Here is a 19,205-nt window from a genome sequence, read left to right as displayed (position 1 = left end):
AGGGGACCCAAGGGAGTTCTCTGTTTATTTTGCAGGGACTAGTTCTCCTTCATTTGGGAACATGAGAGCTTCAGCTAATAGTCAATAAACTCAGTTAACAAACTAACAGCCTCATAAACGTATTAAAATATGAGTCATTTTGCATATAGTGGCCTATTTTACATATTAAGGCAAATTAATGACAATAATAAAACAACTGGTTGTAAAGAGCTAGTACATCACACATTTTCAATTTAACCAAAGCTAACTCATCTCTCACGAAAACTACTCATTGTTTCAAAAAATGTACAATCTAGAGCCATAATTTCTTAAGCCTTGCCTTCAAGCATAGTTTCATGTTGTATTTCAGTTTTAGTGGAAGGTGGGAGGCTGGCTGTCAGTTGACTTGTCAGCCTGTCAACTCCACAGTTCTTACAAAGCAGCACCTGGAAGGCAGGAGGAAATCTCTGTCTCCATCCTTGTGCAGAGACACAATTGCTTCAGTTGTTAGTAATTCTTCAGTTATTGGCTTGGAGGACAGAATTTGAAATGCTGGATGGTTTGTATAAGCCAACACCAAAATGCTGTATAATACTTGTCATTTATAATGCTCATCATATGCAATTTTGAAAATTTGAACTTTGAACCACCACAACTAACATTCCCCAAGTGCAATGCAAATACCACCTAATTAGTCCTGATAACATCTCTCTGAGATACACATTGATGATAATACTTATTACACCCACTATAACAGTGTGAAACTAGCCTAGGGTTTATACAGCCAGACAGTAGCTGAACTGGAATTACTCTTCTCAAACTCACCAACACTGCTCTAAATTGACTACTCAATGGGGAGTTTTCCTCATTTATTAGAGAACTAAAATAAGACCTTGAGAAAAGCCTCCTTCTGTTCCAGATGTTTGCTGATCAGAGGGATTACATGGTCTATCTCAGCTGCCGGTCCAAGTTTATCTCGACCTCCACACCAGTCTTCATCCCGTCTGTATTCTTGCTCCAAACTCTCTAATACACTGCATACCTGAAACATGCCCATAGCACAACAATTCAGTTAACTACAACCATAATCAGGAGGAACATACTCAGTAAAAGTCTATGACCAATGACATTTCCAATCTAAATGCTTTGGACTATGGGCCGTGTCATGGAGGATAACTGGGTATGAAATAGGCCCTGGACAGAACACTCCAGCGGTTGTTCTTACTATAGGGATCTCTAGTGTTTGGGATGCAATTCATCTGGTTTAAGGGGGATAAATCCTTCTTTTCCTCCAATGGATAATGGGGGGGAAGCTCAGAAGGTTGAATCAAGGCAGGGGTCAGTCTGGCCCCAGTGGATCATTCAGGAAACAATCCCTATTCTGGAAGGGTGCTTAGATGTGTTTAAATCCCACTGAAGTCAAGGGACTTAGCACATAGTTAAAGAAAAACACATGCTTAAATACTTTCCTGAAACAAAGTCTGAAGCTGGAACTAATTCTCTTCAGCTGCATGTTAGTTGCTCCCTATACAGCTTTTGTGAAGAGGGAAACCAATAGACAGTAAATCAGTGTCAAAACCTAGGTGGATGCAGGTGTTTCACTGTACAGGGCTTATACATGTATCTTCTACTTGTTAGAATAATGGGAATGAGGTAAACAAACTCACACAGTCTGAAAACTGTGTGTGCAGTGGCCTAAGACAAGGCCGAGTCTTTTGCATTGCAGGTCCTAAGAATACTCTCAGTGGCCTGTGCAGAAGCTGAAAAAACTGCAAAAATTATCCAGAAAATTTGGAACTTTCCTCTTCTCTCACAGAGGGCTCTTCCTATGCACTCCACTGCTGAGATTACTCAAGATCCAGTCAGTTATTGCTAGGGGTCCAGATAACCACACTCACCCTTTTCTTGCTCAGTCCTGCAAGTTTTATGAGAACACAGTCATAACTCAGAGGACCCCACATGATTAAGAGCATAGTCTAGAAGAGAGTCTAGCACCACCCAACAATCCTCCCCACTACTGCAGACCATTGTCATGTAACTCCACTCGAACACATCAAACTCCATTTAAAATTGGTGAGTTGAGGTGAACTGATCAACTTATCCTGCTGCCAGGCTGTTTGAGGACCTTATGCATTTGACAATCTGAAACCGTCTTTTTGCTTGGATGCAAATGAGCATTCACCCTCAAACACTTTTTGGAACACAAGTGCCCCATGTATTATTTAGGCACAGAATAGCATTTCCATTTTACTTCTTGAAAACTTCGGCACTCTATTGGGCTTTGGTGACTTAAAAAATGAAAGCAGAAGGACTGCCTGGGATCCACATCCTTCCAGAAAGGATGGTCCCTGAACATGTAGATATCATCTATCTGTTAAGATGATGATAGAAATTAATATAAGGTGGGCTGTCAATGAAGTCAGAGAGAAACTGGACTGTTTGAAAGCCAGGGCTCCACCAATTATATCAAAAACGTAGTGTGCCTGGGGAAGACAGGCATGAAAAAGTTTGGCTGGTTGTGACAGTCTCTCCACTCTTTTAGCTCCTTTTCCTAGATACTCGGAGAATTCAGGATCCAGTAAATTACTCAATCCACTGTCATCCAGTCAGGGAGCAGATCATTAAGGACTGTAAATCAGTCGTGCAGACCAAGAGAAGACAACAGACTACTTGCAGCAGTGAGTTTATGAGCATTCAAAACTGAATGATCTTTGCCCGAAACATTTGCTGAATAGACGCAACTAATGAATGAACTGGTGGGCACTGCAGTATGCTTGTCTGTGACTTGGAAACAGGAAGAGAGACTGAACTGATAAATTACTGGCTATGCGTATTTTGGCCAGCACATTTGACTGTCTAAAGCACTAATGAATCCCTTAATGGTTTTCATTTCTCACAATCCTCCACCAGCAGTAATTCATTTCAATCTTGAATGCATCAGGGACTGTAAATCTGTTTGAAACTCTCCACAGTGAAAGACATTCATTACAAGGAATGAATTAATCTTAAACAATCTTAAAAATGCATTAAACAAATGACACCAAAAAGTGGCCCAAGGATCATCTACAGCCTTGATGCTAAGGAAAGAATAATCTCTTTCCCCAATGATATACTTAGTTGTGCTAAAAAACTTTCCATGTCTGGTTCTCTAATTGTGGAACTAACTGCGTGATAATAACAATAGAAAATTTAATGGAAATCACTTCCGCCTCATGCATAAAACCACACGTTCCTGCAATGCCCATGCTAACATGAACTGCTTGGTTGCAGTAAATTACATCAGGCAAGGCTATTTGAGTATCCACACTATGACACTAATTCTCACTGACTACAGTATAAATAGCACCTGTTTGTGCAAGGGATGAATAATCCCACCATACCAGCAGCCAACTGGAATGTGTTTTGTAACTCATGGACACCTGGAATGAAGTAAAGTTGTGTCAACATATAATGGTTACTGCTGTAATTATCTTTGTTGCAGACAGATTTAAGGGAAATTCCTTCATATCTTGGCACCTTTTTCAGCATGGTGGCGTTTACTAGTGAAAACACCGGCTAGTACTGCTCACAAAGTAACAAGTAATTTTTTGCAAGCAGTTCTCAATGAAAAGAAATTTATATTCCTCAAAATTAACTTTGGTATCATGAAAACTTGAAACAAAAATGGTGAGATTTCAGAAATTCTTCCTGTTGGAAAGGGGACAATTAAAAAAAACACCAAAACTTCAAGAATTACACTATTTCACTGAAAACTTTAAGATGAAAGTTATTGCAAACTGCTGCCTTTTTGTGTTTGGTTGGTTTTGGTTTTTTTGTTATAATACTTGTCAAAGAAACAATTTTGACTAGTTCAAACTTTGGTTTCCATGTGTGGCTTAACATTGCTATGCCAATGGAGCAAATGTCCTTTCAGTTAATTTTGCCAATGCTGTGAGATCCCTTGCTGTCAGAAGACCCTCTGCACTCAGGGACACAGCAGAAAACCCACACCTACCAGCACTGCTACATCATGGAGTGCACTCAGATTGGTGTTTACCAGCTGGGAGACACCCCAGGGCTCAACACTGGCCCTGTTCAGGTGACAGAAACATTTACATGCACCTAATGTGTGGATGAAGACGTGCAAACATATGTAAAAAGACAAAGGGCAGCTTTTAAGGGCAAGAAGGTTTGACTGAAGCCACACTCTTCCTACTTTGGGGATTACTCAAAGAAAAGTGAGGAGAATGAACACTGCTCCTTAGTGGTATTAGCAGAGCACATATTTGGAGCAATTCAACACTGCACTGATCTTGGTGAGAGGCAACACCTTCACACTATACACTGCGAGCTAAATTTCAGGCTGCAGCAATATGCTATGGCACAGATATGATACTGTTCAGCTCACCTGCTCAGAGGTTTTATAGAAGGCCACCGAGGCATTGACAAGTTTGAGTCTGTCCTCCATCTTCAGCATCAGCTGCTGCCAGTGCAGGGCCACCTTTTCAGCACACTCTCTGATAGCATCGGCATCATAATGCCCAGCCTGTAGCAACACTTCGGCTTTCTGCTGGACCTGCAGGGCACTCTGGTGTGTCTTCTGTAAGGAAGTGGCATGAAAGAGGGACTGTGTATGAGGGGAGGAAAGAGAGGTTGTATAGATGTGCCAGATGTATGGTAGAAAGGTGAAGCGAGGTATGAGCATGGAGATGTGAGAGAGTGAAAGATTTTCAGAGAGTTATCTTCAGTTAACAGTTACTTTCTGCAAAGCATTTTAGTTTCAATTATTCACACACATTTGCAACATGTTATTAAAGCTTGGGACAAGCAAGCACTGGCTAAGACGGGTTAGCTTCACTGATCAGCTACTGTCCCTTGGGCAACAACCCAGGGTGGAGCTCTCAGTGGATCCATTTTGACAACCCCAGTGCAGGCAGCCGTTGCGCTGAGCTCCCACCCAGCCTGTACTCAGTGCTGACTGCATCCCATACAAACTGCAGATACAAAAGCAAACACCAAAGTGTTGGCAAACTATGAGTCTAATCATCCTAATTTGACCCTTGCCAAGCAGTTTTCTGGCATCAGCAGCTTTACTCCTGTAACTGTCCTGTCTGCAGGATACAAAACATCAACGCCACAAGACATGAAGATGCCTTACTAAATGGCATGAACTATACCACAGATATCAGCCCCTGCAAGATACATTTCTGAAAGTCAGCTCACTCACATTGGAGCTACACTATGCTACCCTTAAGGGCAGAGCTGGGGGGAGTCAAGCCATTCTCTCCACTGTTCCCAAATTTACTCAGTAGCCACTTTACAGGCAGGACTGAATTATATGTCCCATTCCCCAGCCTACATCAGCTCCTCTCAGATTAACCAAGTGGTGATTACACCTTCCTCTGTGGGTTGCCAAGAGGAAAATAGCCCCTGGTCCTTCACAGCTTCCTGAGTAACTGTGTTCAGGCATGGCTTGGTCCAATATTTGATCTTAATCTTCTGAACAGAAGACCTAAAATCTCCCAAAGACTCCTCTGTTCTGCATCCCATTTGTAACTGCTGCTGACAAATTCTCATGTGATACTTTTATGATCTAAACCTTGAACCTGGAAAGAAGCTTGAAATCATCTGGTAATACACTGATGAATAATGCAATGTAGAGAAAGCTATTAGCAAAAAAAGGATTAATACTTGGCAGAAACGTTTAGGAAGATGTTCAAGAACAACTGGTTAAATTTAATACCCAGCTGCTTTACTGATGTTAGAATTGTAATACTTGTTTTAAATAGACTTTAAAGGATTTCAACTGAAAATCAATTCCACATCTAGAATGCCTTCAGAGAATGGTCTGCCCTGTGTGCTTTGCTGATCTCTTCACCATACTGAGCTTTAAACACTTTAAATATTTAATCTAGTGTTTTCTCCCCTTGAAAACTTATTTTCCCCTTACTGTAGTGTAACCCTCTTCTCCCTCTGTGATTTGCATTTACCACCAAATACAAGCACTTCCTCGACGGCAGCAAGCTGCGATAACACAGCCAGTGGGTGTCTTGTTCCCCACTGCTGTCTGGTGATGGCTGCCAAGATGTGGTCAGCACAGCTTGGTACCAGCCAGCTCATACAGAATTGATAGAAAACGTCTTCCTTTTCCCTTAGGAGCTGCAACAGCTGCTCCTTCCTTAGTGTGAGTGAAGCTGGATCAAAATAGGTCATTAGCTGAGATTTAAACTCTATACTTACTAGCAACACTATAATGTATATTGACTTATTTAAAGTTTACCGGAAGACATAAACACACTTTTCCCCCCACTAAATCAAGTGTCTCTTCAAATCTCCATTATGGAAATATTATTTTCATAGTTTAAACCTTGGTTTAGCTTTGGTTACTTTCAAATATATGTTAACCACAGAAAGGGATTTTCTGACTTGTTCTTTGCTCTGTAAAAAGCTAGCAATTAATGTAATCTGGAAAGCATATACACCTTGTTAAGCAGGAACAGGGGAAAACAATGGATTCCCTTTCTAGCAACTGGGGTGAGCACACCCTTTGTTCATAATGACAAAGATATATAAAGTACTGAGCCTATGAGTCTTGTACTGCCCTACTCAGGGGAGCCGATAGCCCTCCACTACCTCCTCATTCAAAGGAAAGCAGCTCAGAGGAGGTGCTATTCCTTCTGCCATGTCCTGGCCCCAGAAGTGAGGCAAATGAGTTGCCTCACAATTAGTTTTCAAGGGCCAGGTCAAAGATGTGTTACTCCAGGCCAAGCAGGGGGAAAAGCTCAGTTTAGCAGGCAATTCTTAAAAATCATCCCTCTTGCCTCTTCTTCATAGTTATTTGAGAATGTGGGTTTGAATGAATGTCTCTTCTGATGTCCACAAAAGGGGTTGAATGAAACAAAGATTTCATGTGAGGGCATTATTCAGTAACAAAGATATTTGTAAATGAATTTTGTGAAATGATCTGCAAATTGTGGACGTGGGAAGAAACTGACTTCACAAACTTTTCCCATTTTCAGATCACTTTGTGAATCTTCTTATTTTTTCACCAAAGAAATTATCAGGACATGAGTGAGTGTCATTTTCATAAATGGAAAGGCTGATATCTGACAGCAGAATAAATAGCTGCAGATGATAAATAATTTATTTCACTAGTAGCCTCTGGTTGCATTACTAGTTTAATAACTTGATTTTCTAAAGCTTTTATTCCTTCCATTCCTTCAAACAATCAATGATTGATGCCCAAGAGATAACCTTTTGTATGATGTTCACCTGGGAAGGAGAAACAAAGTTAACTTGTTCGTGTTACCTCTATGGCCAGCTGAAACTGCTCATGCTCTCGCTGGAGCTGCTCAGCTTCAGAGAGGGAGCTTGCATTGACAAGGCTTGCATTCAGCATTGATTCGCCATTCCTGATCCAGCCAAGCACCTGTAAAGAAAGGATGTGCTTATGGAAAGGTTGCTTCCCTACAAAGGTTTATGTAGTCACCGATCAGAAAATGCTTCAGCCTGGCTAAAAAAAAAAGGTATTTTGCCCGGTGTGGTCTCAGGCCGAATTAGTGAGCAGAAAGGAATTCTAGAATAAGGCCTTAATGACATAAATTTTTCAAGGGTAAAGATCTTATTGAAGAAGTTACTGCTTGAAGAATTAAACTCCCAAGGTATTTACATGGATATTCAGATAGAGAAGGACTTTAATTTCCAAGGTTTGACCAAAAATGTTCCCCTATGCAAATACCCTGGGGCAAAACCACAAAGCGGAATGAGGGAGATTTGAAATTAGACATAAAGATGTCTCTCTTTTTCAAATTTCCAACTGGAATCATGGATGTTGCGACTCTTTGAGCTCCACTTGCCTGTGTTTCTTTCACACAAAAGTCAGAGCCTAGTGGTGAGGAAGGAGAAGGCAATGTTGGTTCCATGTGACATGGAGTTAAGATGCAGTTGGAGTTTCCACCTGCATGCAGAGCTAGGAAGAAATCCCAGGTTTTGCATTTTATATTTTGTCAAGAGGTTTTACTTCAGGGATGTTCAGATTATTTGTAGACATGCAACCCATGCTGTAATGACTGCAGAATCAAATCCTAAATATACATAATTAATCTATCAAGCTTGTATTTATTCATTTAAGCAGCAACATTTTCTGCTATTTTAAGACACATGTTTGGAAAATTGGCACCCAGGACACACGTGCAAGTTCTTTGCTGTGTTGTCTCAAAGCCTATTTTCTACCTGTGTGGGTGTCAAATTAGTCCAATAAAACCAGAAAGTTGCTGGATTCAATTCACAGACGAACACGAAATCCTGATTGCCCAATCACTGCCCTAAATTTAGCTTGTGATCTACAAAGCTCCAAAAATGACTTTGCTGCAATATTCTACATAGTAATTTCCCTTTTGTGCCATCATTTTCATGAAGTGATACATTAAATTGCCTGAAAGAAATAGGGATTTTCTGTTGTTTTATCCCTACATCATGTATCACTCTAGATATAGCCATTCAGTTCCCTGTAGGGTAGGAAAATGAGTTTTCCCTAGGAGAAAGAAAGGGGAGCCATCTACACATGTAGCTGACCCTAATTTGTAGAAAATTACATTCTGCTCAGTACAACAGTGTGGAAGATTCCATTTGTCAGCTTTGTCTCTTTCATCAGCAGGTGTTATTGTTCCTGTGGGAAATGCAACAAAGATTTAAAGGAGAAGAAATTGGGTTATCACATGGCAATCTTTTTGGCTGGCATTTTCATAATCCATCAGACAAGAAAGCTACATTATTACCGACTACATGGTACCAAAAGCCAAAGTTAACCAAAGGAACACTATCTGGGAAAGACTTGAAGTGAGGATGTCATAAAAAGACATGCTTTCACACTTTATATACCGTGATAACCTGGCTTGGGCCATTTAGAGTGTAAAAAATACTGAGTATGTATGCTAAAAATGCAGCAGCTGTTTTTTCTTTCTTTTTTTTTTTTTTAAACAATACAATCAGGGCATGACAGGGTCCTCTTGGGAACACCTTTCATTTGAGCTGAAATTTTCAAAACCTGACACAGAGGTTTTGACACATTTTTCATACAAATATCTGAGTCTCTAAATAGTAAAAAAATCACTGAAAACCTCTGTCTTATAACAAAGCAACTTGATTAGTGAAAAGCTAATAGGCAACAAGGTTGAGTAAGGAGGAAGAGGGACCATCCAACTGAAATCAGCCAGGTTTCCTCCAGTGTTAATGACAGCCATGCATTCCCCTGCACAACTGTCTTGTTGACTCACAAGGTAAAGCAGTCCAGGTCAGGCTCTGACTGACTACATCTTGTCAGCAATGCTTACAGCTCTCTTCCTGACCAAGGCTGCTGTCACCCCTGAGTTGTGCTCCTTCCTCCTTCCCTCAGAGTGCGGGTTCAGACGCTCACTGTGGGGCTCCTACACTCCCCCTTCCAGGCCCAGTGAGCACTCAGGCACTACCAAATTTTACTTGGAAGAACTTAAATAATGACCCCATTCTACTTTCAAAAGTCTATCATAAAAATGTCAGGGCCTCATCTGGGATTGCATCAGCATCTTCCATAGTAATATTTTTCTCTTAATTTTTTTTCCCCTTCTTTTGTGCGTGTGCGTCATTTACACACACTAAGAAAAAATTTCAGTTGCATACCCAAAGCTTCTTAAGTCTAAGTGCAAAAACCAGTCACCTGTAGAGCCTTTCATTGTGTCACTGGTTTGGAAGTAGACTGTGAAATGGTTGGAAGAGAGCATTTACACATTTGTATCTGGTTTACAAGACCTGCTCACAAATTGACTTCTACTTATATGGTGCTCAATACCTTTACATTAAAATATGTATAGAAGCTGTTAATACAGCACCAAGACACTTCTCCGATCATTTTCTGTATTAATAGATTCACCATTATCTGGCAATGTGCAGGCAGGCCAACAGCAAAAGATGGTTTTAAACAGACATTTCCTACAAATTACAGTTTTTATCAACTTTGTAGAAACAATAATTAAATAATTCTGGAGTCAGATAAATCTCCAAATATTCTCTTAAAAAGCCTAACCATTTTTTTTTTTATAATGGAGAAGCAGAAACACACTGACAGCATCTTAGATAAAAGCCACTTGCCACTGGAGAACAATTTCACTGCAAGGCATGGATTGTCTAACACAGCTCTGAAACAACTCCCACCTTTGACTCCAATTTGTTTAAAACAGGCTACGCTTCTGTATGTGGCTCCTCTGTAATTAAATAATAGTACCAAATTCATCTAAAATTCATATCCTGAAACTCTGCCATCTTCACTGAGCACAGAATCAGACACTACAGCAAAAATTAAAAGTGAGGCACTTCTTGTGTAGCCTTTCTTGAGAAACAAGAGCTCTGCATCATGTAGTGTTTCAGTCCGCTGGTTTAGTTTAGACAGAATGCCTTCCTTGATGTTTCTAAAAAAGACTTAAGGCCTTCCTAATGATACCCATCCAGTTACGTTGGAAAAAAATTTTTAAGGTTAAGAGGCAAAATAATGTAAGTAAATCTTTTACATCTCTGGACCCTTTGTAGCTTCTTTGAGAGGCTCTTAGGACCACAGACACAACCACCAGCAAGGACACCTTCTGGTAATTTTATCCATGTTCAAAACTGCATTAGGTTTCCAGGAGCTCTGTGACATTAGACTGGGAAAAACCAAATATATTCAGTGCCTCTCCAATGACCACTTCCCATCATCCTTTGGGCATATTCATCTGGAAGCAAATCTAATGTCAAACAGCAAAAGTGGATGGATAGCAAGGCACATGAAGAGGAACAAATACACTTCAAAATAGCTTGGAAAGTAAGCGTAGTGGAACACTGTGGGGATATCCGGGAGTAAATTAGGTCAAGTTCAACACATCAAAAAAAGAAAAAAACATACAAAGATAAAGTAAGGGGGCAGGGAAGTCAAACAGCTTCAAGCACAGCATTAGAGAGTTTGTTTTTTAAAATGATCTCCACAACTCTGCTATTACTTTTATGTAAGCAATCCAAGCTCTGTAGTTTCTGTCAGAAATGATGGGATCTAAATGAAGGGTAATCAGTCTTGGCCACGATCTTTCTTAACAAAGAAGAGTTTGTGAATCACAGATCTATACTATTTCCACTCTAAAGCAGTTCACAGAACATCTCATTTGGAATTGTTCCGCTTTAATGGCCCCAAACTTCAATTCATTGTCTTGGCATTCAAACCCTTGGTGCATATGATATAAAGCAGAAATCTCTGGTAAATGAGACTTAAATAGATAGAGACAGTTAAAAGACTTTATATTTCCATGAGCCATTATATCAAAATGCAAACACATGTACACTTAGTAGCCTTGACCAATTTTACTCTGTCAGCAGAACTTAAGCACAGCTACAGTAGGTGTCTTGCGTCAACCACATCTCAACTGATTCACATGAGTGAGAGCAATTTGGTAATGAGATCATCCATCGTCTCAGATACACTAAAATGAAAGTGAAGGAAATCTGGACCAGATTGGAGATGAACTACAAGCCAAAATTAATATATTTCCCAGTTTCACTAACTGGTTGGGAATATGACTCATCTACAGGAAACCAAATAGATAGGGCACAGATATATTTTAACTTGCCTCGTTCTGAGGGAAACTATAGCTGTGGTAATTTATAGGTTAATAAGCAAAGGAGTCCTTAGTATTCAGCTGAACAAATAAAATGATTCTTCACTACTGGTTTGCTGAAAGGTCACATAGTAATGAAGGCTCTGATGGTCCCAAGCTCTGTTAAGGAAATACTAATTCAAGGCAGCTGTTCTCCTCTCACAGTAAGTATTAGTTCAGTCCTAAAACCATTTCCTTTGGTTAGATTTTGGTTTGTAAAATAGTTAAGGCCCAGCAGATACTTGATAATGAGGCAAGTAACTTCAGATACCTGCAGAGAGTGCTGCACTGTCACTGTATGGCTCCAGGAGCAGCCACAGGACTGGCTGACTAGCACTTCATCCTGGTCAAGCAGGCTAGTGAGACTTTGTCAGCTAGCGATAACCTGCATTTTTAGCATTTCTGCTACACATATTACTCCTCTCTATTCTCCATCAGAAGTTAAAATGCTCTACTTCATCTTCAATCTACCACACAAAACTCCAAGTTTACCTAAGTTGTGCATAAAAAAACTTTGGGAACCTATGGAAAAAAGGATACACTTTATAATCATATTAAGGTGGTGATTATGTACATCACAGAGTTTCTTGAAAGCCAAAGCACTCTATAGGGCTCTGGAGCTTCACAAGGAATTGGCCTTCAATTATCACAAATTCAAAATGACTACATTTTCAAAATAAAAATTTAGGAGAGTTCTGTGTTACTTTTATTTAAGGTTGCAAAATATTCACATCAAAGTGGACTTCAAAAGAATATGGTTGCACTGGTGTTTGTGCTGCCAGCTTCTAGCTTGAGGGTTGTCTGAGAATGAAGGAATTTTTGTCAGCAGATAAAACAATTCAGATATAGCATCACTCAAATATTCACTTTTGAAGAAAGAATACCTATGACCATGTGTACTGAGCACCCAGTACATTATATTTATTTTTTTTTAGTAAAGAAAGCAGAAAAACTTTTTCATGAACTCCTTTTAGTATTTGGAAAAAAACCCACCCAACTCCCCCCAATTTCTACTGGTAAAATGGAAATCTGAATATTCCAGGTGTCTGGAAAAATGTTCCTGGTTTTCCTAATGAAACCAAGACCATTCCATTGAAATCCAGACATACACTGAAGTGTGAAGCCACCTGTGGATTAGGAAGCAGGAAGTGTAGTGTTATTCTGCATAGTAAAGGAAAACAAGAAAATGTGGGCATCCAAATTAAACGTTAGGGAAAACCTAGGGAGGCAGAACACGACTGCCTACACTAGATGAAATCTGGAAGAAAGGCAATGTAACAATTCTAAGATGACTAAAGAAGTCCTAGGATCTAGAGACCACAAACAGAATTTTTTAGCTCACCGGGAAGATGCTAAAGATTCCTGCAGGTCAACAGATGTATAGCAATAAATGAAAAGGTGAAACTACTGTAATGTCATACTTAGACCTCACAGCTCAGTTATTCTTTGCTTTGGGCCAGTTCTCCACAACAGCTTAAATCTGGATCCCATATCAAATCATTACATTCCCAGAACACATGGAGCTTGAAGCAGCTTCTCCAGTTGAGAATTATGGTGTCAGTTCTGCACAGACTTCCCACAACTATTCATGAAGCCAGATATAAGCACACTAGAGGGAACAGAGCCCTTTGTTATATGTAAAGGGTCATGCTGCAATCCGTCAGCAAATCAAGTACTGTCAAGGAAAGGGGGATTAAGAGCATTCACGTAAAGGTATGTGATTTAGCAGAAACTGGTTTAGCAGTTTGCATCTATGTTTCGGCTGAAAATCCATTTAAGACCCTTATGTGTGGTTTAAAACTCTCACCTGCTTGACTTCAGCCTGTAGGTGCCGGAGCTGGAGGCACTGCTCTAACCTCTTGTGAGTTTGGTCAGCATTAAGCTCCAGCTCATGCTGTTTCTCATGAAGGAATTCCAGCAGTTCTTGAACCTGTGTTGCAAGATCAATGTCTTTTTCACAGATCAGCTCAATGCCTGCAACAAGCAGAGATAGATATCATTGCACTTATATAAAATTTCAGTTGTTGCACAAATCTAAGCTTCAAAATTTTTTGCCACCTAACACATTGGTTTGCAACTCTCTGAGTAATTCTTTCTCACTAAACTCACTCACATAGATATATGGCTTTCCCAATTTCCTGTTCTGCATCACTACATTTTTCTACAAAGCAGTGTTTCTCTGGTGATCGTTGTTCATCTTACCCATCAGCATCTGGCTAGTAGGACATGATTTAACCACAGCCTTGCTCAAAAACTTGTATGAACATTGAGTTAAAAATAAGACAGAAAAAACACCCTTTCTTGAAGTAATTCATGAACTTACACTTTAGAAATGCACGTTGAAAAGAACTTAGAAGAGAAAAAAAATGAGGAAGAAAGTAGAAAAGTGAAATACAGGAAGTAAACTCTAGTCGCCAGATCTACATTAGTGCTATAAGTGTGTGGAACTCCACGGTGCAAACTTTTTTTCCATGTGGGCACTTTAGAGGATCATTAACAACAATTTAGTTTAAACCAAGCTATAGTTCATTCAGAATATATTCCACAGACTGAATTTCATCCAGTCCTCACACACCAGAGAGAAAAGTTATCTTAGTAACACATTTCCCATCTCTTGCATTCTGCATGAAATTGATAAACCCTTGAATGACCTGGTCTGATTTCATAGTTGACCCTGACTTGATCAGGAGGTTGAAATAGAGATGTCCCAAGACCCTTCCTACCTTCTGAGTTTTCTTACGACCCTATGAACCTTGTGTGTAGTGGTTACATGAAATACAACACAGAGCTTCACATCTTCCTTCTTTATTACACTGGTGCGATAGCATTGTTGAGTATATTACCAGTGTAATTGTGAAAGTTTGGCCTGAAGGAAGTATGATGTCATCCCATGTTACTGTAATCCCTGTGATTATAAACTAATAAAGACCCAACTCTTCTCTTATTGAGGTCTACTGGAATTTTGCCATTGGCCTCAATACAGGGAGGGTCAGGAAGCTAATATAAAAATAATCAGATTGCAGTAATGCTGAGAAAACACTACACTTTTCTCCAAAGCCATTTGATTTCATGGAATAATAGGGCATTAAAAAAGAAATGTGTTAATCAGAAGCTGCTGTACAAAAGGCTTGGACACTATTTCTAAAATCCATTTAGGAAGATGTCTTTTCTTTCCCCTTTATCCTCCTCAGAGACTTGTGACTTTCATTCTCTCTCTCAGCAATATCTGCAGAGGGCAGTACACAAAATAAATGCCTTATGATTGACCCTATCCCCTTTTTCCTGGTTTCTGGTTTTACCAGAAAAAGCACATGGGAATGCAAGTGATTGGCTTATTCCCTTTCCCAGCCAAAATAAACCAGTTTCTTCATTACCAAATAAAGTGGAATGGCCCCTGGCTTCCCATTCAGGACTGGAAATTTAATATATGTTTCTATTCTTGGGAGTGAAGTTCCTTTCAATTGCCAGACACCAGGCATTGTTGCTACAATTAGCCTGCATATGGTTTTGTATCCTCAGGACATGATGGCTTTTTGTATGCTTGACTTCACCACACCTATTCGATATTAAATGCAGTTTTCCTTCATGCACACTCAGCTGGTATGGTTTTGATTGTGCTAACTCATCAGCAGCAACCAGTGAACTGCCTGGGATGCTATCCAAGGGCAGCCTGCGCTCCCTATGATGAATGATCTGCCCTTTCCTGCTTGTCATATGTCATGCAGATTTATTCTACAGTGCCAACGCATGCGGTGAGAGCACTTATTCTTCTCAAAGATTGGTTTGCAAAATAGGAAGCCTTGTTTTCAGAATAATTTCATACATATTATTTTTACATTGTGTTTTGATAGATAGAAAAGCACAGCTGATTTTCTGATAAACCAAACTTGGTTGCCCTTTTCTCCTAATGTCTCAACCAGTGCAGCACATATCAAGTGAAGGAATGAATTAATGGTTGGACTAGGTGATCTTCAAGGTCTTTTCTAACCTAGATGATTCTGTGATTCTGTGAATTGAAAATGCTTTTAAAAAGTATTACAGAAGAGTACTGAGCCACACTAACTGGCATCCTACAAAACAGACATTAATTACACCTGAGCTATTTGCAATGTGAGATACTATTCAGTGTAAGGAAGGGGTACTGCTTTTTGATCCATACAAAGCTGTTTTGAAGCTGTTTCAAACCTGTTCTCAGGCTGAACTATTAAAAGCCCATGACAGGAAAGTTTACAATCCTCTTCCTTGCAATATAAACTATAGTTATAACTAATTATAAATGACATCACAAAAAAAAAGAAATAGGTTTGCATTTCCCTTTTCAGCAATGCAACCCTGGGAGAAGACATGAATGATGTTAGCTTGATGACTAGGAAACAAAAGGGCTTTGAATTCTCCATATAACAGGTAGGGACTGTATAAATTTCCCTAGCATCAGCTTCGCAGTGTATTTCAGGCTTAGACAAATTGCTTCTAAGGTATAAAAATGTAGCTCTGTAAACCATGAGCGACTCCTAACTGTGGTGCTAATTATGACAATGATACTGACAATGTAAATGGACTTCAATAATCAAATAAATCTGTGCAATCAATTGATCAGCTATTAGAGCGTAACTGCTTTTAGTACCTAGAAGCAGAACGGCTAAGGTGCATATGCTATTGCATTACAGGAACACATTGTCACTGCAGCTCAGGTTGAAGTGTTAAATCACTGATGAATTATGATCCTAAACTTTCATAGGAAATGGGTTTCTCAGATATGTCCAAGCTGCCACTTCTGGAAACACCAGGCCCCTTCAATATATCAAGTTAGACACCCAAAAAATCAATATACCTTTTTTAGAATATTTGCCCACATATTTAGCTTTGCTATCAGCAGTAGAGCTGCAATCAAACTGGAAAAATAGAAGATAGGTTCGCGAAATAAAAAGAGCTGGCTCATTAAAAAGTCTAGTCTTCTTGTGAATAATGTCATAATATTCTCTAAATGCAAATATGTTTCCTGAGGACATAGATTTTTAGTGAGACATGAAGACAATTCGGTAGTACTGCAGAATTTCAGAAAACGACCTGGCTTCCAGATCTTATGTACTCCCTAATAAAAACAAACATTTATTTGAAGAATCATTATTCTGATGGTGAAAACAGGCTAATCCAAAGCAGGCTCACTCACATGTGCTGGAGTAGTGGAAGGAATCACAGGAACATAACTCTGAGCTATACGGAGCTGTGGAAATACTGGACTTGCATAGATGCCTCGCATGCACGGATGCCCTAAATACTTGTACAGAATCTTATATAGTGCATCACAGGACCACTGGATTTATTCTACCAATGTGACAATGTTCACAAGGATTTCCAGACACTCCACAGCCTGTTAAGAGTCACTGCTCCAAATCTGCAGCAGACATGCAAAAATCATGTGCTAATGTCTAAAACCTTCTTTTTTTACCTGCACAAGATTTCCAAGTGAAAAAGGCATCATGTGTGGAAAAACCCGGATGTAATTTTTTTCTGACAGACTTAGTAGCTTAAAGACCTCCACACCAAATGCCAGAGTGATCAAAATTGAATCAGTTTCCTGTGTGACATGGTAAAAAGAATAAAGCTCAAAGAGCATTATAGGTAAGGGAAGAAACTTGGTCAGTTAGGAGTGGCTGGTTAGGTAGAATGTCTCTGAAAAATCACATTTTTTCTGGCTTTATCTTCTATGGCTACAGCTGAGTTTTGATTGTAGCAGTGGTGACACTGTACAATAGGAAGCAGTCATAGCAGCCGATTTCCCAGAACCCCTGCACGTTTGCAGCTCTGGCAGTAAGAACAATCATGTCTTAATTTATGCACTGAATGACTATGATATTCAGGAATGACTATGATTCAGGAAGAGGAAGTAAAACTAAATGATTTTTTTATGAAGTATAACTGTCCTTTATTGACATAAGAAACAGGGGGCTCCCAAGAGCAATCTCTCTCTCTTATTTTGCCATTCTCCCAGCATTTAGCATTCTGTGCATGGCAGACATGACCGTTACCTTTGATTAACTACAGATACTCTACATCCCCACGAGGCTTCTGCTTCCTTGCCTTTGGGAGCAATGGGTTTTTATTGGGTAGGCTTCATAGAAAGTGATCTTAGATAATCTTATAAAAGCATTTTAAAAATCACTTCATTTAGTTGCTAATCCAAAAGAAGTGTTTCTAACTTCTTGACAAACACAGAAGTTTAGGTTTTTTGCTTTCCTAAAAATCGGTCACTGAGACTTCTGACTGTGCTCTGTTCTGGACCATATTCTTTACCTCCCATGGATTCCTACTCATATTAAGATTCTTCCAGGATGAAGGAGGGGAAAAAAAAAAGCGAGCATCTTAAATGATGCACTGGGACAAGTTTTCTATCCCAGAAAGCAAGGGAGCTGAAGCACAGGACCAGGCATAGTGTGGGCAGATCTCATAGAAGCTCGCACACATGGTTCACACAATGCACCGGATTGTCTAGTTCACAACATATTCTTGTAGCAGTCCTTAAGCCTCTGTTGAGTGCAGCTTGCCAAATCAGGCTGAATGCTGCCAGATTTTTTTAAAGGTGGGTGCCTAGAGGTAAAATGTTTGCCAAAGAATAAAAGCATAAAAATACTTTTTATTTTGAAAGTGCAAATTGGGAGGGAAAGAACAGGAATTGCTCTTGCTTTGCACTCTTTCCAGACATTTAAGAAGGTTAAAATACTTCACAAGTAACATTCACTTCTGGACTTTACACAGTGATTAATCTGAATTATGGTATTCCTTTTCCACATGCAAAATGCAAGGATACAAAAATACTGATTCATAGGATGTCTTAGAAATAGAATCCTACTGCTGAGAAGCAGAGTAAAAGTATCAGACAGACTCCCTATCAACATGAATCAAGTCTGTCATTTAAAAGCACATGCCAAAGGTTTTTTATACATCCAAGTTTCTACCTTTAACTTTCAAGTGCACACTGAAAAGGAAAATTCCAGTATGGTTTATCCTATTCCCTTTGTAACCAAAATAATTCCAATTAGAGCTGGCTGGAAACAAGAGTTCCATTTCATGACTGGTTTCAAGGCACTCATATTTGGTTTCTTTCCCAGAGGGCTCTTGGATAACTACCTTCTTTCTCCCCTCACTTCTCTCTCTCCCTTGGGCATGTCTGCACCTTGAAATACAGCACAGGGAATAGGTGCTCAAGTCTTCGGAGAATGAAGCCAGCATATCTGGTCAGTTCGCCTCTCAATAAAGTCTAGTTGAAAGCTTAGGAATCTAGAACTTCATCCGGACCTGAGGTCTGACTGGCCAGCTCAAGTACCTGTAACTCATGATTCCCTGCAGTGCTTGTTTCTGAGCTGGTGCAAGGACAAGGTCCTACCAGTGCAACTTGTCTTGCCTTCCCCTCTCCATCCACTTTGGAATTGATCACAAACTCCATCCTGCAGTTGTGAAACTTTCAGAATGAAACCTTAAAGTCAGCTTTATTCCCTCAGTGAGTTTCAGTCTCAAAGAAACAGCAATTTTTGACATATATTCCTGAATCAAAGAATTCCCAAAACTTGTGGAACAGCTCTGGGAGTGGAGAGA

At 39.7% G+C, this 19,205-nt stretch overlaps 1 protein-coding gene across 4 annotated transcripts in view; it reads right to left on the bottom strand.

The window, feature by feature from the left end:
- The window catches only part of KALRN (kalirin RhoGEF kinase), a 526,142-nt gene that overhangs the window by 169,869 nt on the left and 337,068 nt on the right, over nucleotides 1-19,205 (bottom strand). For all 4 annotated transcript variants that reach the window (XM_074873623.1, XM_074873625.1, XM_074873626.1 and 1 more), the window contains exons 15-18: nucleotides 13,420-13,586; nucleotides 7,268-7,387; nucleotides 4,367-4,585; nucleotides 872-1,021 (exon numbers count right to left, since the gene is read on the bottom strand). In XM_074873623.1, coding sequence (XP_074729724.1) covers nucleotides 872-1,021; nucleotides 4,367-4,585; nucleotides 7,268-7,387; nucleotides 13,420-13,586 — 656 coding nt within the window. The remainder of the gene's footprint in view (nucleotides 1-871; nucleotides 1,022-4,366; nucleotides 4,586-7,267; nucleotides 7,388-13,419; nucleotides 13,587-19,205) is intronic.

The sequence above is a fragment of the Strix uralensis genome, chromosome 6 (genome assembly GCF_047716275.1).
Source record: "Strix uralensis isolate ZFMK-TIS-50842 chromosome 6, bStrUra1, whole genome shotgun sequence".
NCBI lineage: Eukaryota > Metazoa > Chordata > Aves > Strigiformes > Strigidae > Strix > Strix uralensis.
The sequence above is the reverse complement of the archived record's forward strand: the minus strand, read 5'-3'. Positions and strand labels throughout refer to the sequence as shown.